At 31.7% G+C, this 22,117-nt stretch overlaps 1 protein-coding gene and 1 non-coding gene across 2 annotated transcripts; one reads left to right on the top strand and one right to left on the bottom strand.

Annotated features, from left to right (window-relative positions):
• Nucleotides 1-254: 254 nt before the first annotated feature.
• Nucleotides 255-327, bottom strand: TRNAR-ACG (transfer RNA arginine (anticodon ACG)). The gene has a single exon. It is a non-coding gene; the product is annotated as a tRNA-Arg (tRNA).
• Nucleotides 328-3,382: 3,055 nt separating this feature from the next.
• On the top strand, nucleotides 3,383-17,548 carry LOC118045391 (alpha-L-fucosidase 3). The gene is made up of 5 exons (XM_035054007.2): nucleotides 3,383-3,761; nucleotides 15,914-16,123; nucleotides 16,227-16,396; nucleotides 16,688-16,958; nucleotides 17,075-17,548. Exons 1-5 carry the CDS (start codon nucleotides 3,515-3,517, stop codon nucleotides 17,341-17,343), a joined length of 1,167 nt encoding a protein of 388 aa, XP_034909898.1. The 5' UTR covers nucleotides 3,383-3,514; the 3' UTR covers nucleotides 17,344-17,548.
• Nucleotides 17,549-22,117: the final 4,569 nt, after the last annotated feature.

Below are 22,117 nucleotides of genomic sequence, written 5' to 3'. Positions count from 1 at the left end.
ACATAGTTGTGTTTTTACGTCATAAAAATGATTTTTAAAAAATATTAATTTTTATTTTGTTTTAAATTAAAAAAATTTTAGTATTTTCTGATTATTTTATTATACTAAAAATAATTTTTAAACAAAAAATATTTTAAAAAAATAATCAATACCCAATATGCAACAACATAAAAATATAATATGAGCGACGACTTCTGCAGGTTTCACCGTTCTAAAACAAGAACCACACGCAGGCTTCGTGTGGACACAAGTAACGACTCCACTGGGGATCGAACCCAGAATCTCTGGTTCCGTAGACCAGCGCCTTATCCATTGGGCCATGGAGTCCGCCATGCAATCTATTTTCAACTATTATTATATATACAATTAAATCGTAATTAAAGCACAAGACAAGGTTCGAAGCTTATGGATGGAATGTGACAGCCTTCAACTTTTGTTTTAACAAAATCACCCTCCATTATTCATAAAAATTCTTTCGTTTAGTAAGTAACTAGTTTACTTCACTTTTTAGGCTAGATTAAGTTTTTTTTAATGTAAATATTAATATCTAAGTTATGGAAAACTTTTTATTATTGTTATTAAATTTGGCCTCTAAGTTAAATTTAAAAAATTCTGAATTTGACTTTATGCCTAGTGTAAGTTTTAAATTAAATTATGTAGGGTGCAATAATCAATTTGTTATGTTCAAATACCCAAAAAAAAATCAAAAGATAAAATAATTAACAAAAAAAAAAAACAACAAAACTTGTGATTAGTGAAAAGTAGTTTTACTTAAATAGAAAAAACAAATTGAAGCTAATATCTTTATTTTTTAACATTAAAATGATGGAGTATTGCATCAATTATGATAAATTCGGATTAACTCATCAAACCTATTATTCATTTAATGAACTTTAAAAGGGGTGCAATGATTTTTTTTTTAATTATATAATAAAAAATAAAAACTAATTCAAAATCAACTTAATATTAAAACATGAAATTGAATAATTTTTTTTTTAAATCATCATAAACCCAATGTTGAAGGTTAAAATAGAAAAAGAAAATGTTAGATTAGGCACTCATACATGAGTGGCCCAATATGTCAAGACCTTAAAAAAGACCAAGTTTATGGACTTAGGTCAAGCCCACCCTCGGCCATATTTTTCTTTCTTTTTTAAGAAATTAACATGTTACCTGCCCTCACTTTTTTTTAAAGAAAAAAATAACAAAAATAGATGAATTTGACCTTGAAGTTGCCCGAGTGCTTTTATTATGGTAGTCAAAAAATCATGAGGTAGGGTTTTTTAAGTTGAAAATCAATTTGTCAACTTATCCTTAGCGAAAAACACCTAACACTACCATAAAAGCCTTCCCAAACCATCTACTAAACTCAAAATAACCTAAAATCACCCAAGAAAACCAAAACTATTTGAAACTCAAAGATTAAAAAGAAACTCAATCTTTTTTTTTTCATGCATATTTTGCAGGGAAAACTCATTACCATCGAACTTTCATTGTTGAATGGAACCCAATGACAAGAAACACGGCAATTTTTGTTGTTGGAATCGCGACAACCAACTATTTTCTTTTTCTTTTATTATTTTTCAGCAACTTTCTTTCTCCTCTATCCAACACAAGGACTGAAAAATAAATAAAATAAATTTTTGAATCAAAATAAAAGTTATTTATAATATAGAATTTAATTTTATATAATTACATCGTAAAAGAATGCAATTGAAAAGAAAAAAAAAAGTTTAACCATTATCTTTTAAATTTTTTATTTCTACTATAACTTAAAACTTAACTTTACTTATTTATAGACAAAAAAAACATTATTATTTATCGCTATCTGTTGACCGGCCATTATTTTCTTTTAAATCTAATTTTTGATTTTACTAGTTTTTTATTTTGTTAATCATTTTTATTTTTGTTATTTTCTTTCTTTCATCATCATACGACTCTTACAAGAAATTTATATTACTATCAACTCTATTATTTTGAAAATCATCGTTCAATTTTTTACAAATCACCATAGATTAGAGCAATTATTTTTAAAAAAAAAAATTCAATTTGATCCTCAAAATTTTTCTCTATGCAATTGAAACTTTTTAAGCCAAAATTAGCATCTAATTGCATTTTTCTTGGAAGGGAGGATTGAATTGATAGGCCAGGGACTGAAGTTAAATATACAAGTAACATAAGTGACGCTTTTAAATTTATATGTGAAGTGCATTTTAGCCCCCCAACTTTTTTGTATAAGGTGACCAGTTCTTTTAATTCTTAAAAAATACATTTTGATACCAAACTTCATTCTCTTTATGTTTTAGTTCTTTTTTTATGGAAGGAGAAGAGAGAAGTAGTTGCCGAATTTTGGTGAAGAGAGAGAAAGCTTCTTTATTGGTGACGATTCCGACCATCAAACATGTTAAAATTAGTGTCAACATGTTTTATTAGGTGAAAAAAGGCTTCTGGTGGTTGTTTCAAGCCTCAATGTAACCTAAAAAACCAAATATAGGTCAAAGATGCAATATTTTTTTCCTAGTTTGATTTGGTGGTTTGGACCAGTTTTTGAGTTTAATAAGTTGATAGGTTGGTTTCTTGGTGTTCTAAGAGTATTTGTAGGGTGTTGAAAAATGAGTTTTTTGTGTTAAAAACCATAAGCTTGATTTTTCGGTCATTATAGAGGTGACTAAAATTTGAGCTAGCAAACAACATGTTATTTATCATAGCAGGTGACACGTTGTCTACCTATATTTTTTCATGGTAGCTTCCGCGTTTTATTGCCACCACAGATATCAGCTGTTTGGTAAATGATAAACCATTTATTGTTAATGGGTACCATTGCACTGTCAAAAGTCTTTTACCTATACTTTTTTTTTTCTAAAAAAAGAGGTTTGCCACTTTAAAAAAGAACAAAAATAGTAGACCAGGCATGTAGGTCTAGACTTTTTCTTTTTTTTTTGCAATTTTTTTTTTAATTAATACCTCTCTTATGTTATTTTTTAGCTTATTTAATTATTTTTAAATAACAATTATTTTTTTAATTATATTGGGTGTCTTTAATTTTTCATGAAGTTAGTATGATTTATATGTAAAGTTTTTTTTATATATATTTCATATAAAAATAAATTTATTTTTATAAATTAAACATATTTATTTTTATGATATTTTTAATATATATAACTTTACATAATATTTTTTTCAATAAATTTTATGTGTTTGTTAATTTCTATTAAACACATAATCTTTATATATTTTATGTTCAAGTCATGTATTTCACTTATTAATCTAACTTTACATAAAATAAATTTTTTATTATTATAATTTTTTTTTATCAAATTAATCATATTCCAGCTAAATTTTTCACAATCTTTAAAAACATGAGCGGGCCACCGGTCTCGTTATTATCTGTCTGACGTTCTCATTCAGCACACCCCATGGTTGCAACCCCACCTCACCTCCAGAAAGTTATGGACAACAGTATCCTTCGACTCCCAAATCACCAGTTTCTTCTACAATCTGATAATTAATAGTAATGGAGCTGCCCAGCTCAATCTTTGTCGTCTCTATCTTTACTTTGTTACTTATTTCGACGGTGCAGTGGGCGGCGTTTGCCACTTCTCCATGTCATTTCCCAGCAATCTTTAACTTCGGAGACTCAAACTCAGACACCGGTGGATTGTCTGCAGTGTTTGGCCAAGCTCCTCCTCCGCATGGGGAGTCTTATTTCCACCACCCCGCCGGACGTTACTGTGATGGCCGCCTCATCATCGACTTCATCGGTACTTCCTACTTTTCCTTATTCTTACTCCTGATCCTAAGAAAAGAAAAGAACTTGCAATATTTATAACCTATTGTGTGAGCTCCAGAAATATTTAGGAGTAGAATAGATCTTGAATCATTTATTATCAATCTTGCATGCATACATACATATTGGTTGCAAGTGTATATGGAGGTTAACTGCTACAATTTACTTCATTGATGATTTGGGGCCTGCTGTCTATGGAGGTTAACTGCTACTTAATTAAAGAGTTGGAGCTAACTCTCTGACAGCATGCATTCTTTAGCAGATTTTGTTCATGTTTAAGATAATTAAATTATACATACATACGAAAATACATAGAGTTTATTTTATAAAATATTATTATTATTATATATATATAGAGAGAGAGTATAAATTATAATTAATAGATTGTATTAGATACAATGAAATGAAAACGTAGATTGTTTTTTTTTTTAAAAAAAAAACTCAAAATATAAGAATAAAAAAACTAATTTTCCTTTTTAAACATCAATATATTTCGACTGGGCAGAATTTTAATGTAGAGATCAAGGTGAGATGACAGTAAAGGTTGTATTTTGAAGAATTTTTTTATTTATAAAATATGTTTTTTCACAGTTAGAAAAAAAAAAAAAAAAAAAAAAACTGGCAAAAAGAATCAGACATCGGACTGCGTGTAGAAATGAACACGTGAACTAAGAACTTATCAGTACTGAAATTGTTTAATTAAAAGTAATTGTCATCCATTAATTAGTAAACCTAGAAAGACGAGTCCCGTGGGAAAAAGTAAAGAAAGAAAGAACAGAGGAAGGAATAAGGTAGGCTTAAAGAAAAAGAGAGGAACAGGGGGGACAAAGATATATATACAGCAGAAGGTAACCTGACGTTTCATGGATCACGTGAAGAATGGTCTGGCAGACATCATTATTGTTTTTTGTTTTGGGCTGCTGCAGTGTCTGAACGAAACCCACCGACGGTCCGAAAGGGTTAAATAATTAAACTAAGTTTGAGAAAGCAACACCACGCTAGGTAGCTCCATCATACAACTAGCTATGGGTCAGCAGGCACCCCATGCACAATCACAGATTCTGACGTGATGTTGATAACTGTTGTCTACAACTGTTATTAGAATATCGGTTATTAACTATTTGATGAATTCATATTTGAAAAAATTTTATGAGTTTAAGAACTCATATTAAAATATTAAAAGAACCCTACTTAAAAAAAAATCTTTAAGAAGTTGAGCAGAAACTATGTAATAGCTCATAAATTTTTTTTAAAGAGTTTAGAGGAACTATGAAAAAAATCATACTTAAAAAATTTTCTAAGAGATTAATTAGAAAATCTTCTAGAAAGCCAGAGGAAATCTATACTTAAATATTTTTTTAAAGAGGTTAAGGGGAACGTGGAGGAGCTCATACCATGAACAGTTGTTCCTATGATTGCTTGAGTCACGAAAGCTCTTTAGAGAGTTGAGTTGATCAGAGTTTGTACTGGAGAGTGGAAGGCCTATAACCTTCCTAACGATGGTGTAAGGGTATGAAAGCCCTTCGTTAGAGTAATCACACTAAAGAGAGATATGAGACCATATCTAAAGATATCGTGAGGTCTAGAAGTCCTATTAGAGAATCATACAAGTAAGAATGCATTGGAGAACAAGAGATCCGAGATCTATCCCTAGAGATGTTATGAGGGTCAGAAGCTCTACAAGAGAGTCATGTCAGTCTAAGACTGCACTGGAGAGCAGGAGATCCGAGATTAATCCCTAGAGATGATGTAAGGCCTAGGAGCCCAATTGGAAAGTCATGCTAGTCTTAGACTACACTAGAAAACATGAGATCTGAGATCAATCCCTGGAGATGGCGTGAGACCTAAAAGCCCTACCGAAGAATCATGCTAGTTTGAGACTACATTGAATAGAAAAAGATCCGAGATTAATACTTAAAGATTATGTAAGGACAATAAGCTTATGTAAGGACTAGAAGCTTTACTAGAGAGTCATGTTAGCTTGAGATTGCACTAGAAAGAGGTTGATAGAAAGTTTATGTCAGAGACACAATACTTTTATTTTAGAAATAAACTTACATTCCTATCTAGGATAATGCATCCTTAAATGATCTGAGTGCTAAGCACAAAAAAGATCTTTTCCATCCATATCTTGAAGGTGATAAGTATTTGTCTTGATTATCCTAATAGCTTTGAATAAGTCATCCCATTTTGATTCAAGGGTGTAGTAAACTTTTAGGATACACCATGGGTTGGATCTTCCTAGTTCTTCCTTGAGCTTTCATTACTATTAGGAGAATGATCTTGCTTGGAAGATCTTTCATGTTAGTTGTCCTTGTAAAAACAAGAAGGTATGTGTTGTAGCATACTTATCTCTTCCACTTATATATAATTTTTCATGACTTGTTTTACTTTGAGCAATCTTCTGTCTAGTAAGACATAAAATTTCTCTATAATGTACACTTCTTTACCCTACTTATCAAAACCTTTAAGACCATTAGTTTATGCAACTCTTTCACTTTGAGCATTTCCTCATCAAACCTCTTCAAGTACACCTGCGTGGATTCACTCTCCAACTAGATAACACCAAATAACTTCATTAAGCTTTTTTTGATGGGTATATTAGTGCTAAAATGTGCCTCTAGCTTGACGTGGAGGTCATTGAACCCTCCAATGAAGCCTAGCTCTATTAGGCACGCCTAGACCCTCTAAAGGTTATAGAGATGATCTTACATATCACATCGCTATCATGGATGACCAGCTTCTAGCTACTACTACGCATGTTTTACACATGCTCTCTTAAGTCGGCGAGGCCATCATAGTTATTTAGGTTTATTTTTCTAGAAATATAATCCTAAAGGATCAAGTATTCAAAACTCAGGAGAGCCTTGCACTTAATGAATCAACGTTATTTTAGAAGTGTTCAAATACAAACCATCTATTAATCCTTTATTACTTGGGATCTAAGAATCCTAAGGAGTTTGGCTTGGAATGACGGGTTCGGTAACTGATGTCAATCTCATAGTATCCAATAAAAGCGCATCTAGAGTGCCTATTCTAAGTATAAGTATGGTGCAAGCGACCTTTTAAGGCATTTGACAGGCATTGAGGAAAAAACATACTCTTCTAAATGTCATTTCACCCAAACTTCTTTGAGTAATGCAATTGTCTATGGGTATTAAGAACGATCGAGGGTGATGGCGTTGAAGTTTTGTGTTGCTAAGGGTGTCAAAACTTGCTAAGGTGATAAGACTTATTTTTTCCTTTAGGTTGCCAACATGGCTTGAGTAAAGACTTGTACTTGATTGATAAATTATTGAGAATCTAATTGGATAGAAGTGCTTGTGGTTACAAGTAGATCTGTCACACATTCTAACCTAGGTGTGTCTTGGTTGTTATCCATGAAATAACCTAGAAATGTGAAAAATGAGTACTAAGGAAAACTAATGGCTTTTTTTTTATTATTTCCCACAAACAAAGCCAATTAATGATATTTTAAAATCCAAGATGATTTGGAATAATGCTTATACAGTTGGCTGATAAGTTGATCACTTGGTTTTTGCAATTTGATCCATTATTCTTAGCCAAAGTAGATGGTAACTTGGTATGGGAAGCCAAGATGGGTGGTTACTTGATGTGGAAAGCCAAATACCATTAAAAGGTCTCATTTAGTATATGCGAGGACTTTCATATGCTTAAGTACTTTTGTAGAGAAGGAGAATATAATGATATTTTAGAGAAAAAAACTATGAAAAGATGTATGCAAATATGTAGAAAATAGAGATTGACAACTTTTATCTAGGTGATTCATAGGGTATTTATAGTTCATAAATCTTGTTCTTTTATTTGAGTATAGGGGTTGAAGAGTAATTTTTTCTTGATAACATTAATAAGAGGTAAATATCTCATATGTGTGTGCGGGTGTGTGTGTGTGTGTAAGGGATGAATATCTCCTACACAAATATTAATAGGATGTAAAAGTGCTAGGCCATACGAGATTTTTTTTATACACCTAAAGCGTAGGGAAAATAAGATCCAAAATCTATTTAGCTAGTAAAAAAATCCCTAAAGGATTTGCATGAGGTCCCAAAAATATCAAGTTCAGAGTGTTGGGCTTAGACTTGTGTCCTGAGCCTATTAGGGGCTAAAAATAAGCTTTAACGCGTTGCTTGGGAAATGACTAATAAATTGTTGTAAATAATGAAGACTATTTCAAAAGATTTTTATCTCACATTGAAAAAAATAACTTTTATCTAGTGTTTATATAGTGAACTTTGATATGAAATAATGACCAACAAGGAAAAGATAGTAGGCTCATGGGCATAAAATTAAGCCAAGCAATAGAAAACACTCTAATTGCACTCGTGTGCGCGAGGCGACACTTATACTTTATGCCCCTTTTGTCTACTAAAACCATAATTTTTTAAACACTTGAAATTAAAAGTCACAAAAAAATCCTAATTAACAACTCTTTTATTTTTAAAACTTGTTTAACAACTACAACTCTTTAATTCCCCAACAATTTTTTTTTTATTTTTTTAACTATTGTAACAACTCTTTAATTTTCTAATTTATGTTATGCCTAGTTGTTACATGTTAGTAGCCTATATATACCATGCACTTTTATAGTCAAAATGTGTTGAAAAAACTGTAGTATTATTTTTCTGTGTTTATAAGGCTTGCTAGTGTGTGTGTGTGTGTGTGTGTGTGTGTGTTGATCTGATTATTTTTGCAATTCTTGTTTTAAAAGATAAACTTATTAGATTCTCGATGATGGATTTATATTAAGGAAATATCTTTGAGGACAATATTTTTATACGCCTCAAGTTATATTTTATTTATGCTATTCTTTGAGGACAATAGTAGGCTCACGTGCATAAAATTGAGCCAAGCAAGAGAAAACACTCTGATTGCACTCGTGTGCGCAAGGCAACACTTATACTTTCTGCTCATTTTGTCTACTAAAACCATAATTTTTTAAACACTTGAAATTAAAAGTCACAAAAAAATCCTAATTAACAACTCTTTTATTTTTAAAACTTGTTTAACAACTACAACTCTTTAATTCCCCAACAATTTTTTTATTTTTTTAACTATTGTAACAGCTCTTTAATTTTCTAATTTATGTTATGCCTAGTTATTACATATTAGTAGCCTATATATACCATGCACTTTTATAGTCAAAAAACCATAGTATTATTTATCTGTGTTTATAAGGCTTGCTAGTGTGTGTGTGTGTGTGTGTGTGTGTGTGTATAAAATGATAGTCTGCCTTCTGAAGAATTTGGAGTCCCATTTTATAGACGAGTTGGTATGGAAGAGGCCAAAATATTTGGTTGGAAGAGCTTGGAGATTCCATCAGTACCCATGTGAACCCATGTGGTGTTATCTGCCATGATTAGGTGGTGACAGAAAAGGAAGATGCCCATGTGGTGACAGAAAAGGAAGATGCTCATGTATTTTATAGGATTTTCATCTGTTGTCTTGATGCTACCGACACTGATTTTGTCTGTTTGTAGTAGTAGTAACAGGTAATATTTGTAAAAAGAAAGCCTAAAACAAACAGGGTTAAAATAAAAAGGGACTCAAAACAGGTGAGTCTAAAATAGGGCTCTTGAACAGATGAGCCTGAGAAAGTTTGAAAAATACTTTTTTTTTTTACTTAATGTCGCTTGATAGGTGGTAAAATACCAAAACAATCATCTTCATTATCATTTCCAAGGGAAATGGTAGGAGATATCGATCCAGATGAGTTGGATTGGGACAAGACCGTTTTCGGGTCTTGGCTTTGTATAATGCTTTGGACTATTTGTAGGTATTCTTCCTCAATTCTAGCAGAGGCAAGGAGAGCTGTCGTTTGAGCCTTTTTGGCTAGAAACTTTGATTGAGGATGATGATCAATGATGGGAGCTGTTTGATGTTTTTGTAACCATTCTGTAACTGCTAATTTGGAACTTTTGGATTCGGCTGCAAAAGAATCCCACCATTTGATTTTGAACTTGCGAACCAGAACTGGATGTCCGTTTTGTAGATTATAATTATAGAACTATGAACATACCCATGGCACAAAAACTTTTGTACAGAAAATGAGTAAGGAAGAGAACTTCCTTTCAGAAGGGGCTGGTTGGAATTTTTTTTGAAATGAAGGTAGTCGTTTTCAACCAAAGGATGGTCTTTGAGGTAATCAACATGACAACCATAGTAGTCCCACCATTGGAGGAACCAGGGGGAGATTTGTAGTATTCATGTCATTATGGAAGTAGAAAAGCCAAGAATGACTATGGTTTGGATTTTGTAAGAGGAAGGCATTGAACCATACATGTTGGTAATCCCAGTACGTATAAGTGGTATTGAAGTCCTGGGGGTTTGTACGGAAGTGTATAGGGAAGGAAAGAGATTGATGTAAAGGTTGTCCCTAGTCTTTAGGGTGAATGATTTTGTGAATGATACATGTAGAATATACCGGTTCAGTGTGATCAGAATGAAGTTTGAAGTGTTTGAACTTGACAGAATTAGTAATCTCAAGGATTGTGGCATAATAGGACTATGGTTTGGCTAGATTCTAGGGTTTGTAGTACCAATTTGGAGGGAAAATTTTTGAAGCAGCAATGGAAGGGTTTTCATGAAAAAAATCCTTCTTCCATAGTTAGAATATTTTGAAAAATAGTTTTGAAAATATATTTGGATTTGGTTTTTGAAAAACTGGGTTGTTGTAAAGAAATGAGGGGTTTTGAAATGGAAATACCTCCTTGATGTTTTGAAAGTGGTTTAGAAATACTACCTGTTTGAGAGACAGAATCACTGGAGGTCTGTTGAGACACTTTTTGTAGTGCCAGGAGTAATTCTGACGATTTGGAAATGGTGTCAACCCAATGCTGAACTGTGTCTGTTTGGTCCTGTTAGGGTTTTGTAGTTTCTTCATCTTCAATAACTGCCTCATACCAAGATTTGATTGGTTTGGCAGCTGAGATAGCTGAAGACATGAGTTTTGTAGAGGGTTTGGGGCTCTCTGGTTTTGTATGCTGGGTTTGAGGGGCTTTCCCCTTGTCTTTGGCCTTTGTTTTCAGAGGCATCAAGACCTGTTTTGAAGGAATTCTTAGGTTAGGAAATCAGGAATGGAATTTGAATCTCCTTTAATGTACACAATATCAAAGTAAAAAATGCTTAAAATAGCTTGCCATCGGGTAAAATTTTATTTTAAAGCAAGATTTTGGACATCTTTTTGCATAACTTCTTTTGCAAATTTACAATCGACACGTAGAAGAAATTTTTGATTTAGTAAATCACTTTGAAATTTTGTAATACAGAGAACAATTGAAAGAATTTCCTTTTTTATAGTAGAGTAATTTTTATGGCAATCATTGAAGTGAGCGGATGTGTATTGGAGGATATGTTCTTTGTCATCTTGAACTTGTTTGAGAATTCCACCATATCCTAGGTCAGAGGCATCAATCTCAACTATCTTAGGAGCTAACGGGTTAGCTAGATGGAGGAGGGGAATGGTTTGGACCTATTTCTTAATTTGTTTTACGAGGTTGATATGAAGGTTGGACCAAGGAATGGGGTTTGTTTGAACCTATCATGTAAGGGTTTTGCTAGACGACTAATATTGGGGTAGTAGTCTAAAACATAATCAAGACTGCCTAAAAACCTTTGCAATTGGGTTTTATCGGTGATCTTATCAGGAAATTTGTTTGTAAAGGTAAAGGACCTCTATATTGGTGTTACAGTGCCTTGGCAAATATAATGGCCTAGGAAACGGACACGAGTTTGAAAAAGAGAAATTTTTGTTTTAGAAACAACGAGACCATTTTGTTTGACAGTATGAAAGAAAATATGTAGATGTTTGAAATGTTGATCAATGGAATGTGAAAAAATAAGCACATCGTCAATGTAAACAATGCACAATTTTGAATGTGCATTGAAAATGTCATTCATGATGCGCTGAAATTCAGATGGAGCATTTTTTAGACCAAAGGGCATGACATTCCATTCATATTGACCAAAGGGAACTGTAAAAGCAGTTTTGTATCTATCTTTTGGATCAATCTGGATTTGCCAAAAGCCAGATTTCATATCGAACTTAGAAAATATGAATGCAGAGTCAAATTTTTGTAACAAATCTCTTTTGTTAGGAATTGAATATCTGATCCATTTGAGAGCGGTATTCAGAGGTTTGTAATTGATCACAAGTCTTGGTGTGCCTCTTTCAATTTTAGAGTTTTTATTCACATAGAAGGCGGCACACGACCAGGGTGATCGAGACTTTTGGATAAGACCTTTAGACTCAAGATCATGGATTTCAAGTCTGCAATGTTGTTCTAAATCAGCATTCATTTGTATGGGCCTTGCTATTGTAGGTATTAGTTTTTCTGAAAAAGTATCTTCATAGGGAAGATCAACGATGTGTTGTTTTCTTTTTCAAAAAGCATTAGGTAAGTCCGAACAAATCTGTTGCTCAATCTTATTTTGTAAATCAACGATTTTCTTTTGTAAATCAGGGTTTCGTGGTTGTTTGGTTATACAACAAAAAGAAACATGGTTTTGTAAATCATGTAAATGGAATTGTTTGCCATGAATTAGTGCATTGATTTGATAAGTATGTATGAAACACGCTTTAATTAAATTCAATTTCTAGTCTTAGACTGTTCTAAAAATGAAAAAACAAGTTTGATGCTATTGATTTTGGAAGTAATGCAATTATGGTGTGCTTGGTATGGAGTGATTATGTCAATGAATGAAGTACCGAGAATGGTGGTATGATTAATATCTTTTGTAACAACAAAAAATGTTTTAAGAGAGAGGCCTTTGTTGAAAACAGAGGCTTGAGTTTTTCCTGCAATATGTAATTTTAAATTATTAGCAGCAGAGAGTTTTTCAGATGTATTTTGAAAAAATCTTTTTGGAACCACTCCTTCTTTGATGCAGTTCAAATCTGCATCTATGTCAAATAAGGCGATGGTGTCAAGTTTGAAATCGTTTGAGAAAATAAGAGTAATGCTAATTAAATATTTTTTGGAAGATATTTGTGTTAATACTTTTAGAAAATCATCTGGAATATGCTCAATATTTGTAAGTGTATGTGGTAATGCATGACATTCAATGGTCTGATCTTCTGTATCAGACTCACTATTAGACTGGCTTTCAATTTTGGATAAAAGATGTTGTAATATGGTAGAGTCTTTTTGTTGGGCTTGTTTAAGGGATTGTAATTATTTTGTCTCTCAAACAGGTAGTATTTCTAAACCACTTTCAAAACATCAAGGAGACATTTCCACTTCAAAACCCCTCATTTCTTTACAACAACCCAGTTTTTCAAAAACCAAATCCAAGTATATTTTTAAAACTATTTTTCAAAATATTCTAACTATGAAAGAAAGATTTTATCATGAAAACCCTTTCATTGCTGTTTCAAAAATTTTCCCTCCAAATTGGTACTACAAACCCTGGAATCTAGCCAAATCACAGTCCTATTATGCCGCAATCCTTGAGATTACTAATTCTGTCAAGTTCAAACACTTCAAACTTCATTCCGATCACACTGAACCAGCATATTCTACATGTATCATTCACAAAATCATTCACCCTAAAGACTACGGACAACCCTTACATCAACCTCTTTCCTTCCCCGTACACTTTCGTACAAACCCCAGGACTTCAATACCACTTATACGTACTGGGATTACCAACAGGCATGGTTCAATGCCTTCCTCTTACAAAATCCAAACCATAGTCATTCTTGGCTTTTCTACTTCCATAATGACATAATACTACAAACCTCCTCCTCTGGTTCCTCCAATGGTGGGACTACTATGGTTGTCATGTTGATTACCTCAAATACCATCCTTTGGTTGGAAACGGCTACCTCCATTTCAATAACAACTTCCAACCAGCCCCTTCTGAAAGAAAGTTCTCTTCCTTACTCATTTTTTGTACAAAATTTTTTGTGTCATGGGTATGTTCATGGTTCTATGATTATAATCTACAAAACGGACATCAAGTTCTGGTTCGCAAGTTCAAAATCAAATGGTGGGATTCTTTTGCAGCCGATCCAAAAGTTCCAAATTAGCAGTTACGGAATGGTTACAAAAACATCAAACAGCTTCCATCATTAATCATCATCCTCAATCAAAGTTTCTAGCCAAAAAAGCTCAAACGGCAGCTCTCCTTGCCTCTGTTAAAATTGAGAAAGAATACCTACAAATAGTCCAAAGCATTATACAAAGCCAAGACCCAAAAACGGTCTTGTCCCAATCCAACTCATCTGGATCGATATCTCCTGCCATTTCCCTTGGAAATGATAATGAAGATGACTGTTTTGATATTTTACCACCTATCAAGCGACATTAAGTAAAAAAAAAATATTTTTCAAACTTTCTCAGGCTCATCTATTCAAGAGCCCTATTTTAGACTCACCTATTTTGAGTCTCTTTTTATTTTAAGCCTGTTTGTTTTAGGCTTTCTTTTTACAAATATTACCTGTTACTACTACTACAAATAGACAAAATCAGTGTCGGTAGCATCAAGATAACATATGAAAGTCCTATAAAAAACATGGGTATCTTCCTTTTCTGTCACCACATAGGCATCTTCCTTTTCTATCACCACCTAATCATGGCAAACAACACCACATGGGTTCACATGGGTACTGATGGAATCTCCAAGCTCTTCCAACTAGGCATTTTGGCCTCTTCCATGCCAACTCGTCTATAAAAGAAGACTCCAAATTCTTCAGAAGGCAGACTATTATTTTTCTCGGAGAAAAAACCTTATTCTCCATTGTAACTCATAACCTGGAATCCATATCAATTCTCCTTTGTACCCAATATCTATTGTGTTAATTTACAAATTTAAGTAAGATTATATTTTCATTATTTACATTCTTGTTAAACTTTATGTACATTAAGTATGCTCTGTGTTTGATCAAGGATCCTGATATTGTTGGTCTTGCCTTGTTTATTCGCATCAAAAATCTGTTTATATTATTTCTTTAACCTTTTCAAAAAATTAGTATATAGACTGGAAACTTGTGACCCGATCTTTTAGATCATTCTCAAGTATAACAACGCCACGTACTGAGTATTTGTTTATTATATTTGTTATTTCAGTTATCTATTTGTTATTTCAGTGTGTGTGTGTGTATTGATCTGATTATTTTTGTAATTCTTGTTTTAAAAGATAAACTTATTAGATTCTCGATGATGTATTTATATTAAGGAAATATCTTTGAGGACAATATTCTTATACACCTCAAGTTATATTTTATTTATGCTATTCATTGTATTTTTTTACAACACATTTTAGTTATGAAATTTAATAGTTATACAAACAAATCCTTAAAGTTGCCTTTTCTCTTACAACCTTCGTAGAACTACATAGGTAACAAGTACGATATCCGATGCTTGAATTTAAAAATAAACAACCATGTCATTATTTATCCAAATTAGAAATACTATTACATTATTATTATTATAAAATTAAAATTAAAAAGCATGATGTGATAATTTCTTTTTTATTCACTTCCATAAGCTTCATCTCAACCGGCATCATGTTGAGTTGATAGTACCCTGTCAGGTATATTTACCATGCTCTTCAATAAACAAATTCTTATATTGTGATTGGTTAGTATTTTTATGATAAAAATCATATATATATATATATATATATATATATATATAGAAAGAAAATAAATATTTTTATTGGAAAGATATAGATAAAAATATAAAATAAATTTGTTTCTTAAACAATTTTAGAATAAATTTTTATCTTTTTAAAATAAGAGATACATGGATACATGTTTTATTTATATCTATTATCTTTGTATCTTTGTATGTACATATATCAAAATAACAACCAAATGCTACGGGTTGTATTTTTTTTCTTGTGGTTTCATTTCTTAGCTCCTAACCAAGCATTTTTTTATTATTATAAAAAATCCAACCAATTTATCTATTAAAGAGCATATATATATATATATATAACAATCAAAATAATAAGAAAAAAAGATTAATCACTTTTTTGTTGTCTAACCATGAAATCAAAAGAAAGAAATAAAACCAAAATAATTTGTTTCCTTTGGAGTGCCTTATATTTATTGATAATTAGACTAATACTGCTGACATTAATTCTTTAACCATGAACTTTCAGCGAAGAGCTTTGGACTCCCATATCTAAGTGCTTACCTTGATTCAGTGGGTAGCAACTTCACTCATGGAGCCAACTTTGCAACGGCAGGATCAACCATTAGACCCCAGACTTCAACTCTCCATCAAAGTGGCTTCAGTCCCATTTCCTTGGATGTTCAATGGAACGAATTCTATGATTTTCACCGCAGATCCCAGATTATCCGTAGACAAGGTATATGTTTGTCGGCAAGCACAGTACTGATAATGTCTCTGTGCAGTAACCTTTTACATTATTCAATCAAGAACACGAATCCGAGTTAAGTTATTTGGTGCAGGTGGAGTTTTTAAGAAATTGTTGCCGAAGGCTGAAGATTTCTCTCATGCTTTGTACACATTCGATATTGGCCAGAATGATCTTACCAGCGGTTATTTCTCGAACATGACCAGCAGTGAAGTTAAAGCATATGTCCCGGAAGTGCTCGACCAGTTCAAAAACATTGTTTCGGTTAGTATATTTATGCATCAGCTTGAAGTTAATTTTATCAATTACTGTTGTGGGGATGATAAAGGAGAGGAGACGTAAAACAAATATGTTTCTAAAACAGTTTTATGATATTTTCAGAAGAAAAAATATAGCGAAACATGTTATTTTTGTCTCTATTTTTTCCATCTTTTATATATCATCTTTTATGCACGAGACAGTAACTATATGTTATTTTAAGTTTCTAACAGACAGAATCAGAATTTAAACTGGTTAATCTAAAATAAGAGTTCTTGTTGATATTTAAATTCACAGTACATATATGGTCAAGGAGGGAGAAACTTTTGGATTCACAATACAGGTCCATTTGGGTGTCTAGCTTATGTCTTGGAGCGCATTCCGATCTCAGCAGCGGAGGTGGATAGGAGTGGCTGTGGGACTCCATTTAATGAAGTGGCTCAATATTTCAATCGTGGATTAAAGAAGGTTGTCTTCCAATTAAGGAGGAAATTACCACTGGCTGCAATAACATATGTTGATGTTTATTCAGTGAAGTACAAGCTCATAAGCCAAGCAAGAAAGCACGGTGAGGACAAGTTCAATCAACTCATTCGATATCTTCTGTGTTTCTCGTTTTTACTTTATGATTGTTTTTGAGAAATAAATATGTTCTTGAAAATGTGAGTTGAAATAAAATCGCAGGGTTTAATGAGTCGTTAAGAGCTTGTTGTGGGCATGGTGGAAAGTACAACTACAACAGGCAGCTTGGATGCGGAGCAAAGAGAACTGTGGGTGGCAAGGAGATATTAGTGGGTAAATCCTGCAAAGATCCATCGGAGTGGATTAGTTGGGATGGGGTGCACTACACACAAGCAGCTAACAAATGGATCTTCGACCGGATCGTGGACGGTTCCTTCTCCGATCCGCCAGTTCCATTGAAGATGGCATGCCAGAGGCAGCCAGTCCATTGATGTGTACTCTCTCAGGAATTTGCTGGTTCGTTCATCTTTAATGTTTTTTTCTTTTGGAATACAATCCAGAGAGTGAAAAGGGATGGAGAATTAGTATTTTTGTTTCTCCATGATTGGATTTTTAAGATGAGTTAATTGATTAAAAAAGACAAGCAAAACAAGTTAACGTGAGACATTATTGGTTATTTGGAGAAGAGTTTCTTAAGCTCGAGTAGGTTTATTTTTTTTTTTTCCTTTAATAAGTTAGATTATTAGCTTTAAAAATAGAAAAAATTTAAATCTTGATCTAAGTTATCCCTATCAGATTTGAAAAGGAGTCACAGATGTACATATGGGAATCTCTTTCCATCAGTATTTTCAATATAAAGTATAATATAATATATTAATTCAATATTAATAAAGAAAAACGTTTCCAGATTTGAAAAATTGAATCTGTAGAGAAAGCCTGGGATAGTGCATATCAAGATTCTGTGGCTTCAAACTTCAGCCATGGAGCCAATTTTGTCACTGCCGGGCCAACCATCAGGCCTCAGTTATCTCTCCCATTTCCTTAGACGTTCGACACTCAAAGGAAAAGGAAAATCTTTAGTTTTAAGTGATATAAATCATATCTTGAAATATTACTTAATAACTTAAATTATTGAATTGAGATGGTTTCTTGACATGATATCATAGCCTTAATAATCAAGTGGTCACGATTTCAAATCTCAACATTTTTATTTATTTGATAAAAATTAAACACAAGATAATATGAGCTTGTACAAGTTTTAAACTCAAAAGGCTTTCATTTTAGAGGATGTGGTAGAAAATAATATAAATTATATCCCGAGACCTCACCTAATAACTTAAGCTATTGGGTTGAGATGATTTCTTGACACTCAGGCATATCTTTAGTTCTTACAATTAATGTTTTGGAAAAGGAAAATCTGAAACTATTTCTGTTGAATAATGTGTGAGACAGGAGGGATCTCTGAGACTTTGCTGCCAAAGGAGGCAGATTATTTCTTCAAAGCCAGCTTGTACACCATTGACGGTGGCCAAAATGACCACAGAACACGTCAGGGAAAATGTTCCCAAAATGTTAAGCCAGATCTCCGACATTGTCAAGGTGAGGCAAGCCGGAATCAATGGATCATCTTTTTCTCTCCGTATACGTCAATTAATTCATGTTTATACGCAGATTCTCACCTTCTTTGATTTGATTATAATTTATATACGGGCAGCAAATTTATGCTGCAGGAGGAAGATGATTTTGGAAAACATAGCACTGTAGCAGTGGGGTTGCCTGCCATGCTCTTTGGACAAGCTTCCCATTCATTCAATGAAGCATCTCAGTTTTTCATCAAAAAAATAAAAAGAAGCTCAGGAAAGATCTTCCCCAGGCTGCAATTACTTGCGTTGATGTCTATTTACTCTAATCACCCAAGCGTGGTAAATATATTTAACTATATAGCTTGGTTCAATAATTTTCACTTAATAATAGTTATTAAGTAAGACTTTTTAAACTTTTTTATGTGAAGTTCAGGTGATAACTTCTTCATCTTTCTTTAATCAAAATAACTTTCTTCTTCCATATAGTTGTTACACAAATAAGAAAGTAGCATAGCACTCAAGCAAGATTTATTGTAGATGTACTAATCATCTCCTAGAGTTGGAATTCAACAATAAAAATAGGATTTTAATGTCGCATTGTTATATTATTATTTATTAATAATTCAATGCACAATAACATAAATCAAAACTATAAATTACCGAACACCTTTTGAACTTTTCTATTTAATAATAATTTGAATTGTAGTTTTAACTAAATATATATTTTAATTCATTCAACAAAAACTAAAATTAATTTTTTAAAATTACAACTACAAAAACTACTAAAATACCATGTAAATGCTATACTTAATATACATAATTTTTACTAGGCAGGATTCAGACAGCCTTTTGCAGCAAGCAGCGGTTTTGGATAGTTTGGAAACGCAGTTCAATCTGTGTTTTAAAAAAAAAAATGTTAAATTTTTTATATATATTTTAAAATTATTTTGATGTATTGATCTCAAAAATAATTTTTAAAAAAATAAAAAAAATATTATTTTAATATATTTTTAAATAAAAAATACGTTAAACTACTATCACAATCTCATACAAGATTGTATGATGGTGCGAGAAGATTTGGTGCCAAGATCATTGTGAATGGGACAGAGTTGGTGACAGCTAATTCATGCAAAGATCCATAAAGATCACTACATAGTATTGGCAGTTCTAACCATAATATAGCACAGTTATTAAACTCGGCTCGGCTCAGTCTGGCAGGTTGACCTGGGACTCGGTGGCTAGATCGGTCCGGGTTTAATAAAATATCGGTTGTGGCAACAACCCGGCCAAACCCAAACAAGACCCGGTTTTTTTTTTTTTTTTTCAGATGTGGGATTTAAAACTTATTAGTATATATGCTCTATGTTCCTAAGAAAAAAGTCATGTTTTTTCAATATGGGATAAAAAACATTTTGGTTTAAATACTTCAACTTAAAAGGAATACATAGTATCTTTTCAATGTAGGATTTGAAGCCTTTTTGTATATATATTTTATGTTTCCCAAGAAAAAAAAATCATGTTTTTTTAATGTGGAATAATAAAAATATTTTAGTTTAAATACTTTAACTTAAAAGGATAACATAATATCTTTTCAATGTGGAATTTGAATCACTTTCATATATATACTTTATGTTCCCATGAAAAAAGTTATGTTTTCTCATTGTGGGATTTGCAACCTATTAGTATATATACTCTATGTTTTCAAGAAAAAAATCATGTTTTTTTCAATGTGGGATAAAAAAACCTTTTAGTTTAAATACTTCAACTTAAAAAGATAACATAGTATTTTTTTTCAATGTGGGATTTAAAGCCCTTTCATATATATACTCTATGTTTCCAAGGAAAAATTTATGTTTTTTCAATGTGGGATAAAAAAAAACTTTTTTAGTTTAAATACTTTAACTTAAAAGCTTAACATAATATCTTTTTAATGTGAAATAAAAAACTTTTTTAAAATATTTTTTTAAACTTCATTATTTATAATATGTATAATCTATATTTACATGGATTTTTTCATATGAAATATTAAAAGTTTAATTTTTTTTTTAATTTTCCCGGGTTGACCCGAGTTGACCCATGAAACCCAAGACCCAGTCCCTTGGTTGGGTCAACCCCCGGGCCGGGTTTAATAACTATGCAATATAGACATTATACAATAACTTAAATAGCCTGCCTATTTTGCCCTTGACAAAAGCACTCCTATTGGTTGCCTTTACAACAAAGGGGTAACATTGTCATTTTATGGGATATAAACATCAAGTGTATACTTGTCGGAGGGTCTAAACAGATTTTCATAAATTTTGGACTTGGAAATACTGTAGTGCTCTTGAATAAAAAAAAATGTATAAAGCTTACATGATTTTCAATTTTTACATAGTATAATTACTCAATTAACCTTGATTTAATTTTTTTGAACCTTTACTTTAGGGGATTTTTTGTATTTTCCCACATGTTTTTTATGTTATTATCAAGATTATTGAATTGATTAACAATAAGCTCCAATTTGTTTCCCTCTATTTAGCTGCTAAAAATTAAATAAGACATTTCTCCGGCAACCAGACAACAAAGAAATCAAAATAATAATAAAGTGATATAACTCCTTTTAAAAGTCATAGGTTGAGGACTGATGTTGATATTCTTCTTCTTCTTCTTTCTTATATCTTTCTTTATTAGTTCAATATGTTCCGTCGATTTTTTTTTTTTTTTTTTACTTATGTAGGTATTGATCTTATAACTAAAAGGTCATATAGGGTTTAAGTTTTTCTATATACAAATCTATTTCCAGAGCTTGTATTTGAGGATGAGATACCAAAGTTTTAGCATCTTGAAGTGTTTTGGTGGAAAAGAAAATATCTAAATATGTGCAAGTGGTGTTTTTAATGATACTTAGTTTGTTATTGTAATTAAACTTGAATACACACATATTATTTTTTTTATAAAAATAGATTTTATTATTAATATATCTCTTGTTTATCTTTGTATACGGTGGTGTTTTTAAATGGAAACGTTAGTTCTATTTATTTTGTTTTATGATTATTAAAGCATGTTAAAAAAAAATTAAAATAGCATATCTATATTTTGTGTGATTAAAAATTAAAAAAAAATCATAAATATGATAAAATGATGTTTCAAATCTATTTAAATATTTTAATGATAAACAACTAATTTCAATCATATTTTCATAAATAATTTATTATTAGTAATATTCATTTTAGATCAAATACATAATAATTAAAAATTACTAAAATAAAAATAAAAATTTAAAATAGTATTTAAAAACCATGTCAAAACTAAAAATTATGTAAATCCGGTAAAGTTTTTAGAGGTATAAAAAAACAAAGAAAAAAGGATTAAATAAGAAGAAAAAAACAACAAAAAAATGCTAGCAAAGGGCTAGGTCCATCACCTAACCCATGCATAGTTATCAAACTCGGCCGGGGGGTTGACCTAGCCACGGGGCCGGGTCTCGGGTTTCATGGGTTAACCCGAATCAACTTGAAAAAAAATTTTAAAGTTTTAATATTTCATATAAAAAAAAAAATTCATGTCAATATAGGTTATACATGTTGTAAATAATAAAGTTTAATAGAATATTTTAAAAAATACATTATCCCACATTGAAAAAACATAACTTTTTTCTTATGAACATAGAGTATATATACTAAAGGATTTCAAATCCCAC

Source organism: Populus alba, chromosome 10, assembly GCF_005239225.2.
Source record: "Populus alba chromosome 10, ASM523922v2, whole genome shotgun sequence".
NCBI lineage: Eukaryota > Viridiplantae > Streptophyta > Magnoliopsida > Malpighiales > Salicaceae > Populus > Populus alba.
The sequence above is the reverse complement of the archived record's forward strand: the minus strand, read 5'-3'. Positions and strand labels throughout refer to the sequence as shown.